Here is a 26,636-nt window from a genome sequence, read left to right on the forward strand (position 1 = left end):
ATAGGAAGGGTACAGAAGTATAGCTTCTAAGGGGCAGGGCAAAAGCAGCAGACAATGGGTTGCAAGATCCCAGCCCTCCTGAAGAGTTTGCCTGAAACAGTCCTGGTTTATGTCTGCTGTCCCAGCATAATTATTAATAGTACCCTTTTTCATCTTCCCAGTGTGTCCCAGTTTAGATGATTAATTATACAGTCACTGTGAGGCACTCATAGAATTCTGCATTAGATTTGCCACCCCTCCCCCAATCATTTGCCTTTCACACCATCTTTGTGCTTTAACTCTAGTGTAGCTGCTGACTCAGTCTGAGGATTGATGCTGAATTAAAGCTTCTTCCAGGGGGGCTTAGTGGGTGCAAGACCTCCCTCTACAGCTAGACAAAGTGGCTTGGAAATAGGGAGAAAGGCAAGGACCAAGACAGAGAGAAGGCAGACCTGGGCCCGTCTGAGAATCACTCACTCACTGAAGATGGAAGGAGACAAAAAAGAGGCAGAGGTCTAACAGGGGACAGGCAGATCGAGATGACAGCTAGAAATGTTAAGACAGGGACTTGGAGGAATCTATAAGCTAGTAATCATTCTGTTTAACATGCTTTATAGAGCATTAGGCACAACACATGCGGTTAGATACAACTTTTGAGGATGTTGAATGAAATTAGGACTTGACATAGTAAAAAAGGAAAGAGAAGATGGAATGAGTAAAACCAAATTCTCATAGCCAGGGACTTTGGTGGAGTGATGGTAAAGAAACTAGGACCTCACAGGTTAAAAACAGTAGTGTGCCTCAACCTGAAATCAGTTTGTGATCCATGTCTTTTATGTAGCCATCAACTTCAAAGTACTATAGCCAGAGTCCTAGGAGGGTTCCAGCCACCTTGACACCCCAAAGCCAGCCTTTCCTTATGTTCTGAGCTTCTCAGGCTAGCTCTGGTTCCAGTCTGCACATCTTGGACCACACCCTCTTCTTGTCGGGAGGTGGGGTGGCTCTCAGCCCTCGGGTCCAGTTGGGGGAGCAGAAGGAGCAGGAGGGCTGGAATCCTCCAACTGCACGTCATGCAGGTGCACTGTAGGGGTGGTGGGGTCTTTGCCTACGCCTTGATTTGGGTCAGCCTGGTCGGGGTGGTGCCTGCGCACATGCTTGACCACCTGGAACTTCTGTTTGGCCTTGTAGCTGCAGAGGCGGCAGAAGAAGGGGTGGCGGTCGGTGTGGGTGAGGGCATGGTGGCGCAGGCCAGCAGCCCAGCGGAAAGCACGGTGGCACACGTTGCATACATAGGGCTTGGCCTCGCTGTGCTTGCGGAGGTGGGTGCGCAGCAGGAAGCGTGTCTTGAAGGCCTTGCCGCACTGCTCACACATGAAGGCCCGGGCTTCCTGGTGCCGTGTCTCCTGGTGCACTCGCAGTGCGTCGGCCCGGTTGGTGCGGTACTCACACTCAGGACATTGGTATGGCTTTAGTCCTGTAGGTCATGGCAAAGACAGAGAACAAATCACCACTGAAGGGGGCGGGAGAAGATTCAGTGGACCATAAGAGTCATTATGATCCTAGGACATAGAGAACACAAGCAGCAAGCTAACTAATGATCATATCTTGGAATGTTCCAGTCTTGTCTGATGTTTCTGTGCCCTTCTCCCAACACAGCCAGTCCCTTGTATACAACAGATGCTCGATGAATGCTGATAACTAACTGGACCCCTAAATAGTCACCTGATAGCAATGGATTCTTAAATATGATAGAGTCTCCAAATGGGAGATTCCCACCTCCTTTTAGTCATGAGGTACTCATGGAACTTGGTAGAGGTGAAAAAAGTGGCATTCATAGACACGGAGGGCCTTGGAATGCATGAGACCAATTCCATTACACGGAGAGATCGTATGCAAAAATCACAGGCATACCATCATTAACCCTCTTCTGAGAACTTGAAGTTTGTGGACTCCATACCCAGGAGAAAAAAAGGATACATTAACACAGGTGAACCCTCCCACTGCCTCCTCTTTACTCTTGATAGTTCCATCATGTCTACAGGAACCAGGCAGACCTGGTCCTCAATCGTTCATTTTTAAGTTGGGGGGTTCTCAATGAGAGGTGGGTGACCTGGTGCCACAATCATCTGGAAAGTTTTTGCAAAGTACACATGCCCAGGCTCTCAGGTTCACCTTTCTTCTGTTTCTGATACATCTTCAGTTGGTTGGGAAGCTATTCTGGCCATTTGGCCTACTCACTACCCCCAATGTGAAAACTGATGTGCACTCTGAATCTGAGTAAGGCCCACACCACCTCTGGGAGGCTGGGTGTACCAGGGAATAGGGGAACCCTTTGGGCCTGTCAAAATCTCGCAGACTCACCTGTATGCTTGGTCATGTGGTACTTGAGCTGGTTGACCCACTTGCACTTGTAGCCACAGTCAGGGCACAGATATTTCCGTTCTTCCTTGTGAATCCGCATGTGGTACTGGAAGAGGGAAAAGCAAAGAATATACCCAGAAAATGTGCATCCTTGGGTATTCGATGGATGTGGAAATAGGGGAAGCAGGCAGAGAAACTGTTGGCAGGTAACCCTGACCCCTGCTCCCATCCTACCCATACTTCCATTACCAATCAGGATCCCTAGTCTGGCCATTTTGACACCAACCTAACCCACTGGGCCTACCCCAGGTCTGCCCTATCTCAACTCTGCCACTTATTTGTGTCTTTGGGCAATCTAACCCCAATTTTCACTTTATTAATCTTTAAAAATGGAAACTAGTAAAAGTAACTATAGCTCTTATTTTTGAAAGGATTCAAATTATAGTGCCCAGCATACAGTAAGCACTCAATAAATGTACACTGTTTTTACAACCCTATGAAGTATTATCCCTATTTTACAGATGAGGAATCTGAGGCTTGAAGAAGTTAAAGAACTTGATGAAGGTCACAGAGCTAATACTCGAGAGAATCAGGCTTAGAGAATCCAGGTAGTTTAACTCCACAGCCTGTATCCCTTCCATTCCTGGCCCCCATGGTCCTTAACCTTACCTTGAGGCGGGAGGGGTCAGCACAGGCATAAGGACAGAGGTGACAGTGGTAGGGCTTTTCCCCTGTGTGGATGCGGCTGTGCCAGGTGATCTTCTGTCGGTTCTTGGTGCTGTAAGCACAATCTGTACACTTGTAGAGCCGGGTGCCCCCATGCCCCTTCACATGGTGATCTAGCACCAGCTGATGGCGGCACACAAAGTCACAAAAAGGGCAGTGCAGAGAGGGCTGGCTGGCATCCCCATCCCCATCAGAGGCTGCTGTTACCGTTGAAATCTCCTCATGCTGTTCCAAGTAGTGCTTCACTAGGCCCACCCGCTCCCGGGCAGCAAAATCACAGAGCTGGCAGCGGTGGCTAAAATGCTGCTGCCTCCGGTGCTCGTCCAGTGCTGGCCGGTTAGGGAAGGCCTGCTGGCAGGCCCCACACTCGAGCCGTGGGTGCTGTTTACAGGTGTGTCCTCGCAGGCTGGCAGGAGTGGGGCACTGCAACCCACAGCGTGAGCAGTGCAGGGGGCCCTCAGTGGCTTCTGCAGGAGAGCCAGGGGCTGGGGCTATAGGCTCAGGATGCCGGCGCAGAGCATGTTGCTTGAGTGCAGTCTCAGAGCTGAACTGGGCCTCACAATGGGGACAGGCAAAAGCTGGGGTGCCCTGGTGGCAGCTGTTGACATGGCGAGTGATATCATGGCGAAGGTAGCCACTATAGTCACAGAGGGGACAGAAGTGGGTGGGTGTTTTGTCATGTACCCTCAGCCGGTGCAAGCGCAGTTTTGAATTAGTACCAAATGTCTGGGGACAGGAGCTACAGGGGATGCGGCCAACACCTGTGTGTCGGGACTGGTGAGCCTCCAACCGGTACCTTCTGGTAGTGGAAAAGTCACAGAAAGGGCACTGATATGGCTTCACTCCTTCATGCTTGAGCCGCTGGTGCTGCTGTAGGCACCTGCTCTGTTTACAGATGAAGCCACAGTCCCCACACTGAAGAGGGGGCCGGGGGCTGCGGGCTGAGGCCACAGTGGGGTGCCTCCGCTTCTGGTGGAGCTTCAGGGCAGCAGCAGCAGGAGCAGTGAATGAGCAGAGGCCACAGTGCAACTCCCTAGACTGCTCAAGGGGGCAGCCCCGGGTCTGGTGAGTCCTCAAAGCCCGCTCCTGCTGGCAGCTAAAAGGACATGTGGGACAGGAGAAGCGAGCCCCTTTCTGCTTTGGAACCAAAGCTGAGTCCCCATCACCAGGGCTGCACTCTGTACTCCCACTGTTTAGGGAAGCAGAGTCCCCATTGCTCAGTGGGGACAAAAGAGGCTGGGTCTGTGAGGCCCCTCGCTTTCCTCCCCCACGACGTCCCCCCCGGCAGCCTTCAGCCACATGAGAGGTAATGGAGGAGAGCCGAGAACAAAGGAACATGCATGAGTTGCAATGAAACTTGCCCTGCTCAAAGTAGAACTTCTCAGGGGGTGAGGAGTTTCCTGCAGGAAGTACTACAGAGCCAGAGAGTGGGGCCAGAGGCTCCTCTATTTCTTCTGGTCCCCCAGGAAGCTCAGAAGGAGCATCTTTTGGGAGCACTAACTCTACTTCTAATGGTGCAGGTGGGGGCCTCCCACCTTCTGCAGCCTCTGAGGCCTGGGTGCCTGAGGGCAGAGGATGCAGAGGAATGAGTGAATCTGGTCGGGCTAAGCCCTTGTTCTTTCTGAGTAGAACAGGGCATTTCTTCAGCAGGTGAGTGCTAAGGCCACGCTGTTGCTTGAAACTCGCCCCACACTCAGGGCATAGCAGGGGTTCTCGGCGGCCCTGGCATCCAGTCCTGGAGTGCAGACTTAGGGCCTTCTCCCGGCGGGCAATAAAAGGGCAGTGCGGGCAGCGGAAGGCCTGCCCCTCTCCTTGTATCACCACCATCTGAACCCGGCCCTCTAGCACCAGCGCCTCTGCCTGTTCTTTATCCTGTCTCCTTAGGGCCTTGAGCAATGACTCTGACTCGGGGAACTGGGGCAAGGGTGCTGTCTCAGTGGGTGGAGTTGCCTTGAAGGTTCCTACCCAGCTGTTAGGGGGTTCCTCTGAGGAGCGGGGATTGTTGGGGGACTCGGGGACTGGTTTTTCCAGAATGGGCTCTTCTTCAGCACCCAAGCCAGAAGTCCCAGCACCTTCAAAGGTAGACATCACTGTCAAAGTTCCATCTGGCCCTTCTAGTCTCAGGGACCCCGAGGGATCCAGGGGCCTGAACTCCTCAGGGGCTGTTTCAGAGATCTCCTCAATGGGTGGCTCAGCCACAGGTTCCAGCTCTACTCCCAGGGCCTCTAGGTGTAATGTGCAGCTGCCCTCATCAGCCTGTGCTGGACAGGGGCTGTCAACCAGGTCATCCCTGTGGGGAACCTTACTGCCATCCTGTCTCCTGGAATTGTTCTCCTCACTGGCCTCTGGCAGAGCCTGGTCCAAACTGGGGTCCACTACAGTCCCAGGGTCATGGTCCTGCTCAGCAGGCTGGGCAGACAGCTGGCTTGAGTTCTCCGGGTCTAGTGGGGGCGTTGGACATTGCCTAGCCCCCTCTGGCTCCTGGCTGGCATAGCGGAGCTGCCAGACCTGGTCCCCGGGCACGTAACCATGGGCCTTGCGCTTGTGGAAGAAGAGGGTGGTGTTGCTGAAGGTGCGGTAGTCACAGAGGGCACAGCGGAACTCACGAAGGCGGGTGTGCTTGCAGTTCTCATGGCTCAGCAGGGCCTGCTTGTGGCGGCTCTGGTAGCTGCAGTAGCGACAGGGGTAGAGTGGGGCTGGCTTGCCAGAGTGGTGCTGGGAAGCCATGTGCTTCTGCAGCTCATATTTGCGCTTGCAAACAAAGGCACACACCTCACACATCAGGGATTTGCCCTGGTGCTTCAGCTTGTGGCTGCTTAGCTGATCAGCCCGGTGGCAGCGATAGGAGCACTGGTTACACTGGTATCTGGCAAGAGGGGACGAGGTGGGTGGAGGGGAGGAGCAAAATCACAATTATAACTCAATCATAATAACTAACAGTCACTAAATACTATGGTCAGGCTCTACACTCAGTATTGTATGTACGTCTAATTTACTCTTTTCCTACTACCTTATGATACAGATATCCATTTTACAAGTGAGGAAACTAAGGCATGGAAGTTAATAACTTGCCTGAAGTTACAAAGTGAAGTGCAGAGACAGTCTAGTTTCAGGGCTGCTGTTCTAGCCCCTACTCTATATTTCTCCCTAAAGGAAAGATATCATGAATCAGCAACCCACTGTGAACTTCCAAGGAGATGACATGCCTACAGCCCCACGGAGCAGGTTTCTGTGCCTAGTTCCCATTCTCCCATGGAGGTACGAAAGATAAAGAGAAATCTTCTAGCTAGAGATCAGAGGGGAACTTGCCTGAATTTAGACATGGTCAGGATTGGGGCCACAGTATAGCCTATCTACTTTCCTGAGACTGGACTCTGAGAATTCAAGTGATACTCTAGTATCTAGGCCTATACTCTGGGTCTGTACTCTCTTCCCTGAGCCCTATCTATCACCATGCAGACTGGGCCACAGGCACAGAGGCCAGCCGTAGGCAACGGAGCTGAGATGACAGGAGCAGAGAAGGGCATTATGAGTCTCCCTGGGGCCAGAAGAACAACGGGGCCATAGACGAATCAAGAGGAGGCTAGCTTAGCATAAGGCTCTTGGGATAGGGATGGGGGCATGCATGTGCTCATACCTGAGGTCTCCTAAGTGTTTTCGCATGTGCACACTGAGGTAGTGCTTCCACTTGGTGACATAGCCACAATCAGTGCACATATAATCCTTGGCATTGGAGTGGGTCAGCATATGCTTCGATAGGTAGCTCACGTCTCGGCATGTAAAGTCACACAGCTCACACTTATGAGGTTTCTCGCCTTATGTAGGGGTGGGTGGTAGGGGTGAGAACAAGGGGGAAGAAAACACAGGTCACACACAGATCCAGTGAGCAGACAGATCATTTCCCTCACCAAGTTTGTCCTGATGCCAGGCAGGAGCAAAACCTTCACGTGCTGATCACAAAAGTCAATGCCCTCTCAGACAACTACTCCTCCACTCCAATACCAATGAAGATGGGAGAAAGTGAAGACTGAACTTTGCAAAAGTGGCTTTAAAGTCCACTCCTGATTTGTTATACAGCTTGTTGGCGCTTCTCTGTGTGTAAGAGGAGCAAACCTTAGACAATCCAACGACTCACTTAAGAACTCTGACTCAAGTCTAACACAGTACTAAAGATATTAATAGCAAACATGTATACAGTGCTCACTCTGTGCCAGGCACCTTTCTGAGCACATTATAAAAATGCTTCCTCTCACTGAATTCTCACGACAGCCCTATGAGGCAGGTGCTATGATTATCCCATTTTACAGAGGAAGAAGCTGAGGCACAGAGAAATCATAGAGCTATTAAGCGGTGGCTCAAATCCCAGCTTATTATTACATGGCCTTAGGCAGGTTATTTAACCCCTCTAAGTCTCCGTTTCCTTGTCTCCAAAAAAGAGGGCGACAAAAATACTGACCTCACATGGCTGATATGAAGATTAAAAGATGTTCCAAAGTCCTCAGTGGTGCCCAGTGAGAACTTGAGGGTGAGCTGTCCATGGAGTTGGTCAAGACCTGGCACTAAGAAGCTGGGGGTCATGTCCCTTCAGGACCCTTCCCTCTTATCCCTGCCCACTCACTTAGCCCCTTTCCCTATGGTGAAAGGCAGGCAAGGTGGTGTTCCGGTTCTGGTTCTGATGCTAGCTGTGTGATGCTGAAATAGGCAGTTTAAATTTTCAGCGTTTCTCATTTTTACCTGCCTTCCTTACAAGATTATTATTATGGATTAAATGACATAATATGAAAGAACTTTGTAAACTAAAAGCATTATATAGATGTAAGGTTTTAGGAAAGGCCTCGAAAAAATGCGATTTTTGTGACTAAAGCATTTATAGAAATGAATTGTTTAGTGAGAACAACAATGGCTTTGGCCAAGTTGCTTTAAAACTGTCCTCCCAAACTAGAGTCTCTGATGAGATTTTTTAATGTCTTATCACTCTCGTATGCTTACAGAGATCAGAAATGGGGTAATGTTATAGCAGGAAGCCTGACTTCATTGTTACTAGAAGCATCAGTAACACTGGTAACAAATTAAAAGTCAGACTTGAAATATCTGCAACTTCCAGGTCGCCAGACGTGATCCTGTTTCAGGGTCATGGCTGCCAAAGCTATAACGTGCATGAATGGCTCAGTCCCCTCGCCCCGCCTCTCACAGCACATCCCAAAACTTGAATTGCAAAGGAAGGTATCTGTCTTGATCTGGGTTTCTTCCCTTTGAGAAGCTCAGTGTGACTTCCCCAAGCCGGACTACGAGTGGGAAGAAATGGACAGGAACTTAAGGGTGAGGCACAACAGCACAGTGATTACAGCACAGGCTCTGGATCGGAATGCCTGGATTCACATCCTAGCTTGATCACTTTACTAGCTGAATGAAACTTGGCTTAAGGCTCATAAATTCCAAATACCAGATTTATCTCTAGGGATATTAAGTCAAATGAGACAATGAATGGGCTGCAAAGCCTTCGTGTGTCTGGTACACAATAAAAGCTCACATCTACCCTCATCATCATCACCACCACTACTGTATTATTGTAAGGATAAAAGCCACCTCACCTGTATGCAGCAGCATGTGGCGGATGAGCACTCTCTTGTGGGCAGTGGCAAAGTTGCACTCAGGGCACTGGTGGATCTTCTCATGAGCATGCATCTTGCCCACGTGATCCTGGTAGGCCACTGGGTTGAAGGTGACGAAGGGGCAGAAGGTGCAGCGCAGCTCCTCATTGCCAGGGTGGCCTTGTTTTTTGTGTTTGCGGAACAGGTGTTTGTTGGAGCAGGCGAAGTCACAGTGGGGGCAGTGGAAAGCATAGTGGCTCTTGTGGTGGGCTTCCATGGCTTCGGCTGTGGCAAAGAGCATGGGACATGAGTGATGGCGGCACTCCACAGCCCGTGTCCCATGGGTCTCCTTCAGGTGCTTCACAAAGGCCTTGCGGTTAGGCGCTGCATAGCTGCAGCCCTCCTGAAAGCAGCCAAGGGGCAATGGCTCCGCTGCCGCCGCTGCTGTGTGGCTCTTGAGGTGCTCCTTGAGGGCCTGGCTGAGGCGGAATTCCTCATGGCAGACGGGGCAGGCATAGGTGTCCGAATAGAAGTTGGAAATATCCTCGTGCATGCTGGCCATGTGGCGGTTGAGTGCATTCCTCTCCACGGCACTGTAGTGGCACAGTGGGCAGCGGTGGGCCTTCTGGCCCAGCTCCCGTAACAGATGGGTCTTGAGCTTGCTCTTACTGGTGAAGAACTTCTGGCAGTTGGGGCACTGGAGGCTGGGGTCTGGGAAGTGGAGATGTAGGTGCTCCACCAGATGGGTCCGCTTCTTAAAGCAGCGCTTGCATTCTGGACACATGTGGGTCTTGAAGAGGGACTCGGTGCCAGAAGCCATGTCCCCTGTGAGAAGGAGAGGCAGAGAGGGTTGACAATTGAGATTCTTTGATAGGTCAGGAGCTGGCCAGATTATAGGAGAAACACCATTTTCCCTAACACAAAGTATGTGGCCTTTCCATTTCTCCAGGAAACCTAACAATAGCATCTCAAATGCTGTAGTCTCAAAGAAGAAATGAGATATTCAAGTGTTTAGAGAAACAAAATCACAAAGACTTCTCAGATCTTGCTGTGGCCTGTTTGAATTGCTTTCTCCAAGCAACCCACTATTCTTAAGCCTTGTCTAGAGCTTCTCTAAAGACCAGTTTGGATGGGGCATTCTTGTTCTTCCTGCCTGGGTTCATGGTGGCAGGTAGAAGGATCAGCAGAGTTGTTTGTAAGGAAAAGAACCCCATAAGGAGTGAACAGAAGAGAAGATAAAGTGCTCCAATTTCCAAACACTGGCTCATCAGTTCAGTCATGGGGAGCCGGTAATAATTAGATCCTTCCTATTGACCTGACAGTAAATATCTCCCTGTGCAATAGGTTTCTTTCTTTTGTTCCTTTCTTTTCTTTTCTTTTTTTGCAATGGGTTTCTAACGTTGTTCTGTTGAGTTGGAAATTGGGAAACAAGGATTCAGGAAAAAAAAAATCTTAGGGGGATCAATGCCAGACAAGACAGGCCACTGATCATCAATAACCTCTGGTGTCTTTATACTATGGTAATCACTGGTTCTTTCCCTACAAAAGAGCTTTCTGCCTGAGGAAAATAGGCCCAGGAAAGCAAACTCTAATAGTGTCTTTACCCATGTATTGTTTTCCCACTAAACATGTCAAAGTAGACTCTTAAGAATGAAAAGATCTGAACCAAAGCTTAGGAAATTAAACCCTACAGCTTTAATGTCAGGTTCTCCACAAGCCATTCCTTCCCACTACCGAGAGGTTCAAGCCTAACCATGTCGTCACCTTCCAACTGCTGAGCCCCATGGCTTTTCTCCAGGGCTTTCTGGGAGTCCTTCAGGATGCTACTCTCCTCCTCTTCCTCTGCGTCTTCCTCTTCAGCTGACTCCTGCCCAGGCAGGGGTGTACCTGCTTCCTCTGAAGGCTCTCTTCCTGGGGGCAGTTTGAGAACTGGAGACACACAAAACTTGATGAAGTCTACAGGAGCCAATGACAGCACTGAATGCTTGTACATTTTCTCTTACTAGCTGGCAGAATCACCCTCCCCCTTTAGCATAAGGGAAGAATCTCGGGTTCTTATAGGAAGACCGGAGCTAAGCTATCAGTAATGCTCCAGCCTAAAGTAAATCACACACCTCAGATAACATTCTCAGACTCCTTGAAGGTAAGAGCATTGAGGTCACTGGAGTAGGGGTAGGGGACAGAGAGGTAGAGAATAGGTGGACTACACTTCCATGGCTCAGGTTCCCAGTGCTAATGGCTGGTGGCTCAGTGCAGGTAAACATACCCTGATCTCTAAACTGTTCTGAGAAACCCAACTCAGCAACTTGGGGTCACACTGTCCCCCTCAAATCCATTCCTTCTCTCCTTCAGTAGAGGCAGCTGCTTCAGTGAAGCATAGACCTGTGAATACTTCCCAGAAAAAAAAGGTCTTCTCTTGGGGAACAGAGCACAAATGAGTCTTAGTAAGCCAAATTCTTTCATCAGAATCTTGGCCTTTCCTGGCCAGATTTCCCTATTTCTTCCTGCTCCTTTACTCAACCCCATGACTTTTTTTGAGATCAAGAGGAACAAGAATTACGAAGCACCACCCTCCTTAAAGGTTTCTTTTCAAAATAACTCTAGGTTCTATTACCCAACACCACTTGCTCTAAAATGCAGTCTATGGGCATTCTACCAGTGGCTATAGCCAATGATGGGCGTTTTAGCTTTTGCCCCAGAAAGCTCTGAAATGGATCAGTAGAGAATAGTGGTTAAGTAACTTCAAGGCCACAGTACACCTAAAGGCAGATTTTACTCAATGTCATGGACAAGGACTTGCTCTGTATCCCATATATTTTGACTGGTCCAAGGTTTCTAGACACCTTCCCATGTCAGCCAGCAGTTCTGTCCTCCTGAGCCGCTACTCTGAATTCTCTTGTATTCAGGCATATATTCATGGCACTAGAAATAACTGCTTTTCCAGGCAGCATACTGCTGGGCCCCTGGCCTCATACCTGGCAGCAGCTCCTGAACGGCCGACAGTTCTCCCTGTGTCCCGGCCCTATGGCTGCGCCGATGCTGCCGGAAGAGTTTGACGTTGGAGCCAATGAAGCTGCAATGGTTGCAGTGGAAAGGGTAATGGGCCTGCCGGTGCAGCTCCATGCCCTGTTGGCTCCCAAAGAGCAGTGGGCAGCCCCGGAAAGAACAGGGCACAGGAACCACTCTGTGGGTCTGCCTCAGGTGGTGCTGCAGACCCTTACGATCTTCAGCGGAGAAAACACAGCCAGACTCTGGGCAGGAGAAGGTGTCAGGAGTGCCCCGGTGAATCTTGAAGTGGCTCTTCAGGGCCTGGGGTTGGGCAAACTCCTGTCTACACACAGGGCATGGCAGGGAGCTATCTGGTTGGCTCTGGCCCTGCAGAGGGCCGGAGAGAGTGAGGTTGCTGGGAGGCAGCTCTACAGAGCATGGGGGGCTAGAGAGGCCCTGCACAGGCTGTATAAGGGTCTCAGTGCACTGGTGCAGGGCCAGCAGAGTGGGCTCTGCGAAGCTCTGCTCACAGCGCTCACAGAAGTACACCTCCACCACCTTTACCAGGACACCTGCAGGTAGAGGATCGACAGAGAAAGCCACAGAATCAGATGGAACAAGACTCAGAGAAGTTAGTTACTAGCAGAAAACATAGGTGAATATTTTAATATTAATGGAATGGAGATGGACTTTAAGTCTGATTCTGCACTTGGACTATAAACCCCATGAGGGCAGGGACAGTCTACTGTGCACATGTGTTTGGATTCCCAGTATCTAGCACAATACTTGGTACGAAGTAGGTACTTAATAAATATTTGTTAAATCAATATAACAAGTATTAACCAAAATCCAGAAAGCATTAAAAAAAGGCAATATATTTTGCCCCCAAATTAAAAACTTCCCCAAAAAAGAAAATGACAATCTGGGGATAATATCTTGCAATACAGACGACAAAGTGTTACCTTCATATTCTGTAAAGAGATTTTCGTAGGTACAGTAATTCATAAAATGGAGAACATGCTTTTTGAAAGGAATCAAATCTTGTTCATAATAAAAACTACCATTTCTTAAGCAAGCAAGGCAGGACCTTGACAAAGAAAAGTTCAGGAAACACTTCCTGGTCCTCCAGCTGTCCTTTGAAAAGGACTTGGGATTCTGTGAGGTTAAGGCCACCATGTTTGTTAATGGTGGAGCCATTACTCAAGCCCATTTATTCTGGTGGTCTTTTACTCTTTATAATTTTTGTTTAAATATTCAGTGCAACAATTCAAATCATACAGACATATATAAAAAAAGAATACCCATCCTGCCATACACATGCAGTTTTGTCTAAATCCTTTCAGATTTTCTTGGGTCATTTTTCTGCAATTTGCTAATTTTTTTACACTTGCTATATAGCAAAGATACTTTTATCTATGAGTACAGTTTTTTTTTTTTTTGGTCCACTTCATAGTACTTCAGACCATGGGTAAATCAAAATGAAGTTTTGCCCTTACTGATGAATATTTGGGTTGTTTCCAACCATTACAAAGAAAGCTAGCCTACACATCGTTATCCCCATATCCTTGTATGTGTGTGTGAGTCTTTCTACGAAACAGATCCCGACAAGTGGAATTACTGGGTCAAAGTATGCACATTTTAAAATTTGTTATGTAGATAAATTGACCTTATACTCTCCATAAGCTATAAAATAGTGTCTATTTCCCCACTGCCTCATCAACACTAGGTATTATAAAAAAATGTTCGATTTTTGCCAAAACAAAAATAACATCTCATAGTTATTTTTAACTGGAATTTATGTCTTATTGAAATTAAACATCCTTAGTTATTATTTTTATTTCTTCTTTATTGCATTTCATGTAGATTCCCCCCACCCCTTTTAAATACTGTTTCTTTTCCTTTTGTGGAGCTCTTTAAACTTTAAAGATAGTAACTCTTTCTTATACATTGCAAATGTTTTTCCTGGGATTGTTTTTTATTTATTATTTATTTTACCGCATAGAGGTTTAGAAATATTATATGATCAAATTAGCTAATCTTTCCCAATATTCTTTGTACACTGCCAGAGGAAGTTGTAACAACTGTAGCTGGAAGATGGCAGTTAAAAAACGGGGAAGTTACTTAAAAATGAGAAGATGTAGATGTAGGAAGAATAAAGGGGAGAATCTTCTAGCTCTTTCTTCCAGCTCTTAACCACATGCCTTAGATGAGGTAAATATGTTATACGCAAGAAACTAGGGCAGGGAAATACCAGACTGCCTCGGGGAAGCTCTGCCAAACCTAGGGTGGTAGAGGCTAGACCTTTTGCCTAATCCCTGGCTGAGTTCCTGGGTAGGAGGGTCAATATGGGGGAAAAGAATCTCTAAGGACTACTGGAGTAAGGATTGGGCAGAGGTGTCAGAAAGGTTTTCCCTTCTGGAATACTGGCTAGCAGACATAAAGCCCTTGCAGGGATAGACTGCCAAGAGCTTGGTACAAGGTTGTGCACCACCTCGCCAGCCTTCAGTCAACATTTACCAACTGCAAATCAAATTACGTCTCTAAGTATAAAAATAGGATGCTACCTTGTGTTCTCATCATATTTATATAGAAGGATCAGAAATAGCACAGGCAAAATCTCGGGGCTGTTTGTCCACTGTCTGCTAACAACCATGTTTGTACCTGGGGTCTCTCCAGGAGCACCTGGGGACAGGTTTCCAGCTACTGCTTCTACAATGATTTCCATGTTCCCTGTGTCCTCTTCAGTTGCTGTGGCCTCTACCAGCAGGCAGCCTGGGTCAGCAGGCAAAGATGAAGGGTTCCCGGAAGGACAGGGGCTCTGGATGGGCTCCAGGATTCCAGGGTTAGAGAGAGGTGGGGGGATCAGCAATAGCTCAGGACACAGTCCATCCATCTCCCCAGTGCTGTTGGCAGGCTGGGAGTCCAACACAGAATCTGTCATCACCACCAACTTGTGTGCTGTGGTCTCTGAAGTGCTGATAAACCAACCAGAAGAGAAACCAAACAAAATATAGTTAGATCTCTCACTTTCTTCCCAATTGCTGTGGGTGAACAGACTTGTGCCTGCCCACTTAGCATTTCCTTGTATGGCAGCATGGCATGTCTAGTCAACCTAGAAGTTTTCTTTTTATGACAATGTCTAGAACAAAAAAGTATAAAAATTATAATAGGGATCAATTATTAGGAGAGAGCCAACAAGTTTTGGCCAGTATATTAAAGACTACAGATTATGTCTTTTTGGAGCTAAGGGACTTTGGTCAAATCATTAAGCAATCTGGGTCTGTTTTCTTATCTGCAACAAAATTGGGTGGGGCCAAGTGATCCCAGAGCTTTCTTCTCCTCTTAACATTTTTTTATCTTACTATTCCTTAGCATGGGTATAAGACCCTTCCTTCATGATCTGGTCCCTGCTGACCTCTCCAGATTCATCTTCCACTTCTGCCCTTAACAGATCTCTGAACCAGTCATTCCCCAAACTCGCTATATTCTCTTTTGTTGCTATACTTGCACACATGCATATCTGTCTCTGTCTCTCAACTTGATGGGCTTTCCCCACTTCTTCATCTTTCTTGTCTGGCTAACCAACTCCTAACTATCCTTTCAGAATCTGTACACATGTCACTTCCACTATGAAAGCTTCCTGACAGATTAAGGCAGAAAGAAGGCCTGGGGTATGAATGAGACCTGGCCTGTGGACCAAGGCACCCGGTTTCCACCTGTCTGTGGGCTGACTCACCGCATGGATTTGGACAGTCACCTCGCTTCTCTGGACCTCAGTTTTCTTATCTGTAAAGTGGAGGCGATGACAGCGTCCACATCATTGAGCGGGAGCGGGAATCATAAGAGCCGACGAATGGGAAAGCCGATTATAACCTGCAAGGCTTGAGATGGAGCATCGTCATGATTACGGTCCTGAGGAAAGGCAGCGGACAACCGGGCGGGGTCCAGGGCAATGACGCGACTGAGGCACCGCGGCGGCCGAGGTGATGCACCGGGGCTCCGCTCTAGGCGTGCTCCCTTCAGCACCTTCCCCCCGAAGGTTCCCACTTCCCAGGCCCGCCTTCATCCTGGGGCTAGAGAAACTTTTGCCTCCAGCCCGCTCCACCTGCACTCACTACTAGTCAGCCCAGCAGCCGCTCACTCACCTCCCGGCCCAGGACCAGCGGGAGCCGCATCTCTATGGTCTACATAAGCCGGAGCGGCCTCCCAGGACGCCCTTTATGCGACCGCCTCCGGCCCAGCGGCCTCTATGGCATCGGGCATTTGGAGGCTGCTCTCTCTTCCTCAAGCGGAGCACTCTATGGTTTTCTCTATCGTTTCTCCTCCTCACCTCCCCTCGCTGTGAAGCCTGAGGAAGTACCATCGAGAGTTGTGGAGCAGAGTGGCCGGGCCTCTGTGGTGGGCGTGGCGGGAAGTAGATGAAAGAACTCGGTGGCGGGGCCGAGCGGCGCTTCCCTCGAGTGCAGAGGGGTGAAACCATTGAGAGGGAGGGCCAGAGAGTCATGGCGGTAAGGGGCGGTGTGACCGATTACTTCAAACCATGTTGCTAGAGGCGCGAGCTGGGGCGTAGAGGAGGTTCGCAGGGGGCTTCTGGGCGTCCGACAGGGACCCGGAGCGGATAGGGCTTTGGCTGTGGCCTTCCATGCATAGGCATTTTAGAATTTTGGGTCCAACTCTGAGCCTCAGTCGAGGTCACTGCTGTCATTTCACCACCTCGCGTGCCAGGCTCAGAGCAAAGTGGTAGAGAGCCAGGAAGGGTACTAGAAACGATTTGGCTTTCTACCCCTCAGGATCTTACGGTCTAGAATTAGACCCGTTTTATTGCAGAGACTTCTGGAAAATCTCCATGAAGAAAGCAGCAGATGGGCAGTACTTCAGTTGGAGAAAATAAATTAGAATGGGCTTCCGAGTCGAGAGAACTGCTTGGGCCAGGAGGTGGGAGGTGGTTTGCATATTTGTTCAACAGGGAGTTAGTTCTAGGAACTAAGCCATGAAAGGTAGATGGGCGCCCTGTTATAGAGAGCTTTGAGTGCCAGGCAGAGGAGTTTTTACCTAATTCAGTGGTCTTTTGTGAGATGTTGGAGTAGGGATAGTAATAGGATTGAAGCCATCTTTATGAAGAAGTACCTGGACCCCAGTATAACAGTTTGGTGAAGCTGGAGGTGGGGATCCATTAAGATGTCGTTTCAAGAAAGAGCTAAAATTAATTCTAAAGAGACAAGCCCGTTACATTGTTCTCTCGGGATTAAGCAATCTCCAGACATAGTCCTCTGGCAGAAAACAGGTATGAACAGGATAATGAAGGGCAAAATGGGACTAGGGACTAGGAGTCTCAGCCCTTACATTCCAACACCATGGCCACCCCACAAAGGGAGGACATTGAAGCACCCAGTAGCTGACCTGTCTTTCCTGCTCCCAGCTTCTGAGGAGGGAAGGCTTGGGGAAGGGAGGGGCTTTGGAATCTAATTGCTAAACTAATCTTGTGCTTTGTCCCGTCTCTACTGCTCCCTATCCCCAGGTTTTGAAAATGCCTCAGGGCCTGTAAGGTTCGGTGTTTCCCTTTCAAGATGCCCCTCTCAGACTTTATTCTGACCCTGAAGGACAATCCCTACTTTGGGGCTGGATTTGGGCTGGTGGGTGTGGGTACAGCCCTGGCCCTGGCCCGGAAGGGTGCCCAGCTGGGCCTGGTGGCATTCCGGCGTCATTACATGATCACACTGGAAGTCCCTGCTAGGGACAGGAGCTATGCCTGGTTGCTTAGCTGGCTCACCCGTCACAGTACCCGTACTCAGCACCTCAGTGTCGAGACCTCGTACCTTCAGCATGAGAGTGGCCGCATCTCCACGAAGTTTGAATTTGTCCCCAGCCCTGGAAACCACTTTATCTGGTAAGGTTGGGAGCCAGGGAGGGCTGTGAGAGTAGAAAAAGAGAATGAGGGGAGCTGGGTGTGACTCACTTTCACCCCATTTTGACCATTCTTATTCAGGTATCAGGGGAAATGGATCCGAGTGGAACGAAGCCGAGAGATGCAGATGATAGACCTGCAAACGGGGACTCCATGGGAATCTGTCACCTTTACAGCTTTGGGCACTGACCGCAAGGTTTTCTTCAACATCCTGGAGGAAGGTGTGGGATGATGGCATAGGCAAGCTCTATGGCGGTTTGTAGGAATGGGGGCATTTGACATCAGAAGAAGAGAAGCTTGGAGGATCTGAGCCCCTGGGAGCAAGGGCTGAGGGAAGCTATTCTGGCACAGCTCTGCCTTAGTGGCACGACAGAGAGGAATGTTGGCTTTGTCTCATCTTTTCTCTCCCAGCTCGAGAGCTAGCCTTGCAGCAGGAGGAAGGGAAGACAGTTATGTACACAGCCATGGGCTCTGAATGGCGCCCCTTTGGCTATCCACGCCGGCGGCGGCCACTGAATTCTGTGGTTCTAGAACAGGGTCTGGCCGACCGAATTGTCGGAGACATACGGGAATTCATCGATAACCCCAAGTGGTACACTGACAGAGGTGAGATGCAGCTGGAGTCTTGGCCAGGCTGTTTTGGGTGTGGTGTTAGAATATGAGGAAATCAGGTCAGTCTCTGTGGCCAGATGGAGTGAATAAAGTTCTAGCTCAGTTCCCAGAGATAAAAGGGAAAGTTGCCTATAGGGATGATTTCTTCCAATACCGAGGTCCACAGGTCTTCAGGGAGTAGGGTTAGGAATGAATGTGGACATTTGGGGCAGATTGATTGATTTTAGGTCTTGATTATCCTGGCTGTATTCCTAGGCATTCCCTACAGACGTGGCTACCTGCTTTATGGGCCCCCTGGTTGCGGAAAGAGCAGTTTTATGTGAGTAGTCGACATTTCTCTTAACTCTCAAACTGAAGAAAAACTGGGTCGTTAAGATTGGAAAGAGAAATAAATGTGGGGAACAGCGCCAGGATAAACATGAGACCTGTGGAACATTAGGGTGGAGTAGGGGAAGGGGTAGGCCAGAGACATACCTAGTACAGTGAGGAACGAGCAGCTGGGCCCAATTTCCCACTGCTAAGAGATTCCCATGTTGCCAACCACCTGTTCTCCCATCCTCCATAGCACAGCCTTGGCTGGGGAACTGGAGCACAGCATCTGCCTGCTGAGTCTCACAGACTCCAGCCTCTCTGATGACCGGCTCAACCACCTGCTGAGTGTGGCCCCGCAACAAAGCCTGGTGCTCCTGGAGGACGTGGATGCTGCCTTTCTCAATCGAGACCTGGCTGCGGAGAGTAAGTGAGGGGAGTTGAGGGATGTTTCTAAATGAGAGATGGTTGAAGAAAGTAGAAATCTAGAGGATGCTTGGCTTAGCAACAAGAGCCCACGAGAGGCACAGATAAGTAGGAGAATGTAGAGGGACAGAAGGGGCTAATTTTAAGTAGGGCTATGACCAGCCACCCATGCTTCTTTTTCTTTGCCTTCTAGATCCAGTCAAGTATCAGGGTCTAGGTCGTCTCACCTTCAGTGGACTGCTCAATGCCTTGGATGGTGTGGCTTCCACTGAGGCCCGCATTGTGTTCATGACCACCAACCATGTTGACAGGTAGGAAGCAGTGAAGTACTACTCTGAGATTGTGAGGCCAGATTCCACCACCTCAGTGCCTTGGGAGGATCAGGAGGGTCAGAGGGGACCATTATTTTAGGTACCAGTGATACTACTTCCCATGACTTTTTGCTGCCTTGGCCTCTTAGACTGGACCCTGCCCTGATACGCCCTGGGCGAGTAGACCTGAAGGAGTATGTGGGCTACTGCTCACACTGGCAGCTGACCCAGATGTTCCAGAGATTCTATCCAGGGCAAGCACCTGCCTTGGCGGAGGCCTTTGCAAAACGTGTCCTTCAAGTTACAACTCAGATCAGTCCTGCCCAGGTGCAGGGCTACTTCATGCTGTATAAAAATGACCCTGAAGGAGCAATTCACAATGCTGAGTCCCTGAAGAGGTGACAACTAGGCTGTGCAAAGCTCTCCTCCTTTAGGAGAATCAATAAACACCTGCCACACTACTCTGGTCTCTGACCTCCCTTCCTCCCGCTCTGTATTGGTACTTGCCTAAAAACCATGGATTGCAATCACAGGTGCCTACAGGGGCCATCAAGTGTGAACATATACAAGTGCTAGCAGTATAGCCTAAGACAAAGGGGAAAGAGGAGACACTGTAGTAAACAGAAAAGTATAATCTTCCACCTAAAGAATCCCTTCCAAATTGTGTGTGTATGATGTAGGTATATATAATATTGTATACAGTGGGTTACCAAGCAAGGTGTTTCCTGCATATTGGTATAGACTAGTTTTCCCTGAAACCCGCTAAAGTAGCTAAGATGTCAGATCCCTCTTGACCCAGACCCTGATCTTGTGGGAGAACAGACTTCAGGGAAAATCTGGGGCTCCTCTGTCACACTCCAGCCTTGCTAGGAATTTAGAAAGACAGCCATACTTCACAGGCTAGGCACTACTGAGCAAAGAAGCCAACCGAGGCCAAATCTCTTTATTTCCCCTCCTCCCACCCCCATTTCCCTCTCCCCCGACAGTACTGCTAGGAACCATCCTCAGATTCCAGGCTCAAGGTCTCCCTTCGAGTACCAGGCCGGTAGGCTCCCCGACCCCGAGGCAGGCGAGGGTAGGAAGAACCCGGTGTCCGACCCTTGGAGCGCTCCCAGCGAGCATAGTCCCGAGTCCTGCGGGGTGGGGGACCGTGCCAGTTGCCAGGCCCCTTTTCCTGGGAAGGACCTTCAACTCCTTGGTTATGGGGTTCTGGCTTTATGTCCATGGGCTCCTTGAGGGGCCCCTCAGGAGGTGGCAGTTCCTGGGTATCATTGGTACCTTTGGAGACATTGTACTCCCCTCCCTTTAGGTGCTTCCGTTCAGGCTGTCTCCAGGGGCCTCGACTGGCCCGGGGGGGATCTAGCATAGCTTTCTGGGTCTCGCCCAACTTCTGCTGATTTGCCTCAGCCCTTGGAATCTTCTCGCAAGTGTACTGGGAGGCCACAGGCAGAGGAGCTGACAGGGTGGGTTGGGCAGTTGATGAAGTAGATAGTTCTGTGGCAAGGGCGCTGGGTGGCTGGGCTCCTCTGGAGGCATCTGCAGCTGAATCTGGTTCCAAAGGGGCAGGAGGCTATAAAGAAGTGAGATGCAGTGAAGGAGATGCAGCGTCAAAGCAGTTAACTACAGGTCTCTTGCCCACTAAATGAGCCAACTACCATCAGTCTAAAACTTCCCTGGGTAGAACAGAGCTCACCCTATGGCCATGGCAGAGGGGTGTTGGTAGGAAGGTTGGTGTCATTAGGGGAGGTGTGGGAAACCCTTTCCTCACCTGCTGGAGACTGATGAAGTACCGGTTACGCTCAGCCTCAAGGTCAATGATGCCCCCCCTCTCCTGCTGCCTCTGGTAGAGCCGCTTGCGCTCTTCTTGCTGGCGCAAGCTCTCCTCATTGGGCTGGTACAGCTCCTGAAAGGAAGGGCACAGATTGGCAGGGGGAACGAACAAACAGAAGGCGGCAGACTTGAGCCCCTACTCTTCCAGGACTGCTTCAGGAGGTCTGCACAAGGTCCTTGGTTTTATCCCTCAGATTTGGGCTCCCAAGTGAAGCCTTGGGCTCCCAATGGGAGCTGTGGCTTTGCAGAGAGGTCCAAGGCAGGTCGAGCCCAATTCCAGAGATCCCACTCGAGGCAAACAAGATGCCATTTCTCCCTCCTTGGAAAATGCCATTATTTCTGGTTCAGATTAGAAGGGAGTTCTCTTACCATGGGCTGTTGGGGTTCAGGAGCTGCTTTCAGTGAGGCAAGATCATACACAAGGGGCTCTCTGCACACCGGACACTGCACACCGACTGCCTTCTAAAGAGGAGAAATCACATCCCTGCTTCATAGCCCAGGGGGATCCCCAGCTGCCCAACCTAGTCAGCAAGCCTAATCTATAGAGGGCTGGGACAGAAGGGCACAGGCATACCTGTTCGGAAGTGAGGTGGGGCAGAGCAAGGGTTGCCTAGCTAGAGGCCTGGAACCCTCTGAAACTACATGCAGTACGATTACAAGTATATAAAGATGCTCTTTTTCTAAAGAGGTGAGCATTCATTAATCTCAAAGGGATCTATGACCCTTAAAAAGTTAAGAGCCACTGGACTGGAAGAAGAGAAAAGGCTGGAGAGTCAGTGGTGCCAAATGGGAGCAGGGACTGGTGGGTCAACCTGTTTGGTTGTGGCATGCTGCCGTTCCTGTTCCTGCTCCTGTCCTTGAACCTGCAGCTCGTGCTCCATGTGCTGGATGTACCGAGCAAGGCAGTGGCAATGGAAGTAGTGGTAACAGGGTGTTTTCGTAAAGGCCTCATTTTCCTGGAGGGAGGATGGATGTAGGGCATGATGTCGAGCTCTTTCACAAGCCCTCCACTGCCCATCCCAAGCAGAACCCAGGTCCCAAGAGAGAGAGACCCACCTGGAAGTCATAGAGGCAGATGACACACTGGCCATGGGGGATATTGTTATCTGTGAGAATTTCCTTTCCTTTCTGAGAGGAGAGAAGACACTGTTCAAACAGGGAGGCAGCGGCAAGAACTGAATACTACTCCCAGGAGTGACTGGCTGGCTGATCATCAACCAAGCCAGTCTGTTACCTCGCGTCCATGCTTTTCTGTCTTGGTGATGCTCCCTCTGCTTGGAATCAACCTTGCTCTAAGGCCCCGCCCCTCCTTCCAAGTCAGCCTGGCTTCAAAATCCAATTTAATAATTTCCCCACTCATTTAGTCACCTTTAATAGCTCTTGGAAATGAAAACAATACAGAGAGAAAAGTAATGTTCAATTAAAACACACTTTCTAAAAAAAATTAAAAAAAAAAATACATCTTCTGGAAGGCCTTTCTTTCTTGGCTGACTCCCTTCGAGCATCACTGAGTTGTTCTGGAGTAGGCTTTCAGAAAAAAGTCAAGGCATGGACAACCCAAAAGAGCAGAGAATTCAAAAGGCATCGAGTTGAGCTGTGAAATATGCATTTGCACTGTGATTTGAATAGCTAATGTTCTGGAATTCCCCAAAGTTCAAAGCTGCATTGTGGGGGCCTGACTCAAGAGTGATACAGTGGTCTGTCTATGCCCAGTCTCTGCCACCAGGCCACTCACTTTCATTCTTTTCTAAACATTCTTAAAAATGCAAAGTAGAGGAAAATAAGACTACTTGTGTTTTTAATCTCAAATAGCAAGTGTTATCTGTGTATTAGACTGTAGCTCTAGGTGTTGCTTCATCTGGGTTGTTTCCTTCAGTAGGATAGAAACTGAGTAAAAGAACCATGAGTTTTTCTAGTCAGCTCTAATGGCAGACTAGCTTTCAGGTGTTCATCTATGGCAAAGACCCTCCAGGCAGGGTTCCATCTCTTGCTTCTTTCAGTTCCCAATGCCAAGAGAACAAAAAAATGCACGGAAACTGAAGAAAAATGCAAGTTAAAGGGGAAAAGTAGGTTTCTGTCGAGATGCTGGAATAGGAAACTTGGGAAAGCTACACATCTGTCTTTTGGGGAGATTTTTTGAAACACAAGAGTTTCATCTTTCTGGATTGATTGAGACCTTACCTAAACAAGAACTAAATGAATAAATCCAGGTATATTCAAAATTCTAGGTCGATGGCTTCCCCTGAGAGAAACTGCTCTAGCTTGAAGGGAAGGACATCTCCCCAGGCTAGGACACCTCCTACCTCAATGAGTTCATAGAGCATGGCAGCGCCCAGCCCAGCCTTGGCCACTTGGCTCAGCGCCTGTGAGATCCTAGAGGAAGAAAGTAAAGCAAACGTTAGGCTCGCTCCCTTCCCTCGCCAGACTGAGCTGTATTCTGAGTTCTCCCTGCTCTGACCAGCCCACTTACTTGTGGATCTGTTCATCTGAGAGTCCTCGGGGGTTACGGATAGAGATCTGTGGCACCTCATGGGGATACTAGTAGAAAACCACAAGTTACTGCTAAAGCACTTCATCCCAGGGCCTGTCCCCTTTCCCCTTTGCTGCCATGAGCTAGGGACCTCACCTGTGCTGGGACCTGAAGCACCAGAGTGAAGCAGACATACTGTGAATCCTGGTCTTCTGCTGTGGCAGGATGCAAGGTGATGTAGACCTCCCATGGTGAAGATCTGCAGGTAGATGAAGTGGAGACCTGGGATGTGACTGGGCAGGGGCTTGAGGGCTAGGCAGGATGGGGGTGAGACAGCAAAGCAGGCAGAGGATGTGAGTACTGGAGTCACTCTTTTGGAGGGTGAGGATTAAAGGAACAGTCTTTGTGTACATTATCTCCGAAACAAGGCACACAGATTCTGCATGGAATCTTATTACTAAGGGGACTCCTGCCCACCTTTAGTTGAATACATACCTGCCATTTCCTTTGACCACCTGTAGTTCATCCAGATAGATAGATTCTAACACCTCGACTTCAGAGGGAAGGACCCTAGAGAGACAGGGGAGATTGACTCACCATTACGCTCTCCCTGTTAAAGCCTACTAAGGCCAATGAAGGCTAGCTTTGTAGAAAAGCAGCATCCTGCCTGACTGCATTCTCTTGCTAACCTTCATAAAAATGGGGGAAATATGTTTCAAGTTGTCAAATGGCCAGGTAGGAATCATGGAAATCAGAGTTTTAGAGATCACTTCTGCCAACAGATGAGGAAACAGATTCCCAGAAGGTGGAATAACTAGCCCAAATCTCAAGGCTTAACAGAAGCAGAACTTGGACCAGAGCCTGGTTTCCTGATTCCCTCCTTTGAGTTTCGCTGCACTGTTGGTTGTTCTTTAGAGATCATCTCTCTGATCTGCAAATATGACACCCACTGATTAACTTTAAGGTTACCAGTACCACTCCTGGCTTTCCCTACACCATGGCTTATGTGGATCCGTGACTACACACTGCCAATACCAGTCACCCTAAACTTCTCAAAGGAGATACCAGCCTGCACAGAACAGATCACGGTGGTATAAAAGCTGTGTTGAAGTGGAAGAGCCATCAGCCCTGGAGTCAGTATTAGGTACCAATTGCTTACCAGCCATGTGATCTGAGTAGTTATTTATCTCTATAAGCCTGAGTTACCCTGTCTACCATAACAGATAATACCACCTACTCTCTAGGATTACTGTAAGGATGAAAGGTGATTTGTTTATTTAAAGCGTCTGATAGCATATTGGCCATAGTAGCTAGCCTGTGTCCTCTTTTTTTCCTATTTGTATATAACCTCCCTTAAAAGGAAAGAGGAAAGGATGTAGTTGGTATTCAATGTATTTATGACCCTGGCTGTCTAATTAACCTAGCTCGACCTGTCCAGGTCAGAATCTAGTGGTACCGATGTAAATCAGAGGACACACATTTTTAATCACAGAAACAGCAGTTGTAATGACACTGAAGATGAGTACCTGGCTTGAGTCCAAGCTTTACCCAGATAATACATGGAAAGGTACATGCCTGGTTTGCTTTCTTATAGGTATATTGTCCCCTCTTCACCAAGAGCAGGGCTACCCCTAGCATGACATATATATTAGTGATTCTCAACACTTTTTAAGTCTTAGGCAGACACTTCAAAGTTTAAAAGAATGGCAGTGGAGTAGGTCTGTTTGACATGAGCATGGGAGCCTCAGAGCACCACAGGTTAGCTGTCCAATCACTGCTGCCCTCTCCAAGACTTCAAGTGTCTCCTCAGAATCTTAAAGTTCCCATGAATAGGTTGAAAACCATCAGTCTAGATGATCTTAATAAAGACTAGCACTCACTAGGCAGACTTCCTGAACCAATGAGACACTGAGGTGTAGGCTCCATCAAGAGGCCCTTCAATACTTCACCTAGCTGTGACTTGGGAACTGGATGTGAGGTATAAATGGGATGTGGTAAGGTGGTGATAAAAAGAGGGGGGGAGGGGAGTGATTGTACAATGTCCTGGTACTAAGAATTGGAGTAAGATTTGGAGTCATACAACCTGGATCCTAGTCATAACTATGTACCTTTTGGTGAGTCATTTTACCTCTCAGGTCTCCTCTAGTCCCCTCAGATGCCTACATCTCAGAGTTATTAATGAAAAGCGCTTATGTATGTTACAATTCCATAGTAATCCTAACAACTATTCTATGAGGCAGATGCCACACCCACTTTTTTTTTTTTTTTTTAACAGCAGAGGATACTGACTCACAGAAGCTAAGTGTCCTGGTCAGCATCACACAGCTAATAAAATGTTGAATGAGCCCACATTTATCTTATTTCCAAATCCAAGAGTCCTTCTAGGTTCTGGTCTCCTGTTAAGAATGTTTGAGAGGACCAGTAGTCCTTTTTGTGAAGTGTAAAGCTTTATTCAGACAATAGTCCTCACTAATGCTGTCGGGGAGGGAGATTAAGGAAAGCCTCTCAGGAAACTGGCTGATTCAAAGGGAAAGGGGGACGTGAGCTGGAGGGCATCGGTTCTGGGAGGTAAAAGGGAGGTGGGGCTATCTGATATGCAAACATCCCCCGGGACTCTGAGCAAATACACTTCGGGAGGAGACAACGGGATGGGATGAGGCCGCAGAGGAGATCAAATCAGATAAAGTGTGACCCGACCTGGCCGGCACAGATCCGGTCTCCTCTCGCTCAGATCAGCAACCCTCCACCCACCCGCTGCGAGTCCAGAAGCTCTCTTAAGCAGAGATGTCAGCGTCTCTGCCATCTCTCATCCCTCGCTCCGCCCCACATGCCCGCCGTAGGGACCGTGCGCGGCCGCCGCCAGTCCTCCGGGACCGGGTCCAGGCGGTCAGCCAAAGCCCATGCCCCAAAGTTACCAGTCCTCCTCCCCTGCAGCAGCAGACGCAGACGCCGCCATGTCCTCTCCGGCCCACAGCCGGAACCGGAAATATTCTCGGGGAAGTCGGAGGCGGAAAGTTAAGCGCGGGAGGCAGTGTGGCTGGGGCCGTTTCTAGGCAACCTCAGACTCCGGGTCCTTAGCGGGTCCTGACGGCCAAGAGACGGTTCGGAGGTGCCTTAGGAAGTGCCTA

At 49.1% G+C, this 26,636-nt stretch overlaps 3 protein-coding genes across 12 annotated transcripts; 1 reads left to right on the forward strand and 2 right to left on the reverse strand.

Moving 5' to 3' along the window:
• Nucleotides 1-574: 574 nt before the first annotated feature.
• On the reverse strand, nucleotides 575-15,947 carry ZNF142 (zinc finger protein 142). Of its 8 annotated transcripts, none has more exons than XM_039844767.1 (11): nucleotides 15,791-15,947; nucleotides 15,382-15,526; nucleotides 14,307-14,620; nucleotides 11,633-12,217; nucleotides 10,422-10,586; nucleotides 8,658-9,482; nucleotides 6,704-6,881; nucleotides 6,139-6,213; nucleotides 3,010-5,932; nucleotides 2,341-2,446; nucleotides 575-1,453 (listed from the first exon to the last, which is right to left on the reverse strand). In XM_039844767.1, exons 2-11 carry the CDS (start codon nucleotides 15,384-15,386, stop codon nucleotides 984-986), a joined length of 5,646 nt encoding a protein of 1,881 aa, XP_039700701.1. In that variant the 5' UTR covers nucleotides 15,387-15,526; nucleotides 15,791-15,947; the 3' UTR covers nucleotides 575-983. The 8 variants fall into 8 exon arrangements, with proteins under 8 accessions (XP_039700701.1, XP_039700703.1, XP_039700704.1 ...); XM_039844769.1 differs by having other exon boundaries at nucleotides 15,382-15,557; nucleotides 15,791-15,931; XM_039844770.1 differs by lacking the exon at nucleotides 6,139-6,213.
• A 75-nt stretch (nucleotides 15,948-16,022) lies between these two features.
• BCS1L (BCS1 ubiquinol-cytochrome c reductase complex chaperone) lies at nucleotides 16,023-19,669 on the forward strand. Of its 2 annotated transcripts, none has more exons than XM_039844784.1 (8): nucleotides 16,023-16,153; nucleotides 17,164-17,532; nucleotides 17,632-17,771; nucleotides 17,962-18,156; nucleotides 18,418-18,481; nucleotides 18,728-18,897; nucleotides 19,091-19,208; nucleotides 19,358-19,669. In XM_039844784.1, the coding sequence occupies exons 2-8, from the start codon at nucleotides 17,213-17,215 to the stop codon at nucleotides 19,608-19,610; spliced, it is 1,260 nt and encodes a 419-aa protein (XP_039700718.1). In that variant the 5' UTR covers nucleotides 16,023-16,153; nucleotides 17,164-17,212; the 3' UTR covers nucleotides 19,611-19,669. The 2 variants fall into 2 exon arrangements, with proteins under 2 accessions (XP_039700718.1, XP_039700720.1); XM_039844786.1 differs by lacking the exon at nucleotides 16,023-16,153 and adding an exon at nucleotides 16,180-16,929.
• A 447-nt stretch (nucleotides 19,670-20,116) lies between these two features.
• Nucleotides 20,117-26,567, reverse strand: RNF25 (ring finger protein 25). Of its 2 annotated transcripts, none has more exons than XM_039844783.1 (10): nucleotides 26,424-26,567; nucleotides 24,004-24,078; nucleotides 23,665-23,767; nucleotides 23,509-23,576; nucleotides 23,342-23,411; nucleotides 22,095-22,166; nucleotides 21,851-21,994; nucleotides 21,408-21,497; nucleotides 20,977-21,111; nucleotides 20,117-20,778 (listed from the first exon to the last, which is right to left on the reverse strand). In XM_039844783.1, exons 1-10 carry the CDS (start codon nucleotides 26,462-26,464, stop codon nucleotides 20,200-20,202), a joined length of 1,377 nt encoding a protein of 458 aa, XP_039700717.1. In that variant the 5' UTR covers nucleotides 26,465-26,567; the 3' UTR covers nucleotides 20,117-20,199. The 2 variants fall into 2 exon arrangements, with proteins under 2 accessions (XP_039700717.1, XP_039700716.1); XM_039844782.1 differs by having other exon boundaries at nucleotides 21,408-21,500; nucleotides 26,424-26,566.
• Between the last annotated feature and the right edge of the window lie 69 nt (nucleotides 26,568-26,636).

This window comes from Pteropus medius, unplaced genomic scaffold (assembly GCF_902729225.1).
Source record: "Pteropus medius unplaced genomic scaffold, Ma_sr-lr_union100, whole genome shotgun sequence".
NCBI classification, from domain to species: Eukaryota; Metazoa; Chordata; class Mammalia; order Chiroptera; family Pteropodidae; genus Pteropus; species Pteropus medius.

Excerpts from the sequence above, each read along its gene's own strand:
- ZNF142 (XM_039844767.1), bottom strand. Across the intron at positions 12,218-14,306 it reads TGCTCCTGGAGAGACCCCAG|GTGTCCTGGTAAAGGTGGTG; the intron begins GTACAAACATGG and ends CTCTACCTGCAG. Across the intron at positions 6,882-8,657 it reads CCACATGCTGCTGCATACAG|GCGAGAAACCTCATAAGTGT; the intron begins GTGAGGTGGCTT and ends CCCCTACATAAG.
- BCS1L (XM_039844784.1), top strand. The coding sequence starts at position 17,213 with ATGCCCCTCTCAGACTTTATTCTGACCCTGAAGGACAATCCCTACTTT. Across the intron at positions 18,157-18,417 it reads CAAGTGGTACACTGACAGAG|GCATTCCCTACAGACGTGGC; the intron begins GTGAGATGCAGC and ends CTGTATTCCTAG. Across the intron at positions 18,898-19,090 it reads TCGAGACCTGGCTGCGGAGA|ATCCAGTCAAGTATCAGGGT; the intron begins GTAAGTGAGGGG and ends TTTGCCTTCTAG.
- RNF25 (XM_039844782.1), bottom strand. The coding sequence starts at position 26,464 with ATGGCGGCGTCTGCGTCTGCTGCTGCAGGGGAGGAGGACTG. Across the intron at positions 21,112-21,407 it reads CTGAACCCCAACAGCCCATG|GAGCTGTACCAGCCCAATGA; the intron begins GTAAGAGAACTC and ends CCTTCCTTTCAG. Across the intron at positions 20,779-20,976 it reads ACTTCATCAGTCTCCAGCAG|CCTCCTGCCCCTTTGGAACC; the intron begins GTGAGGAAAGGG and ends ACTTCTTTATAG.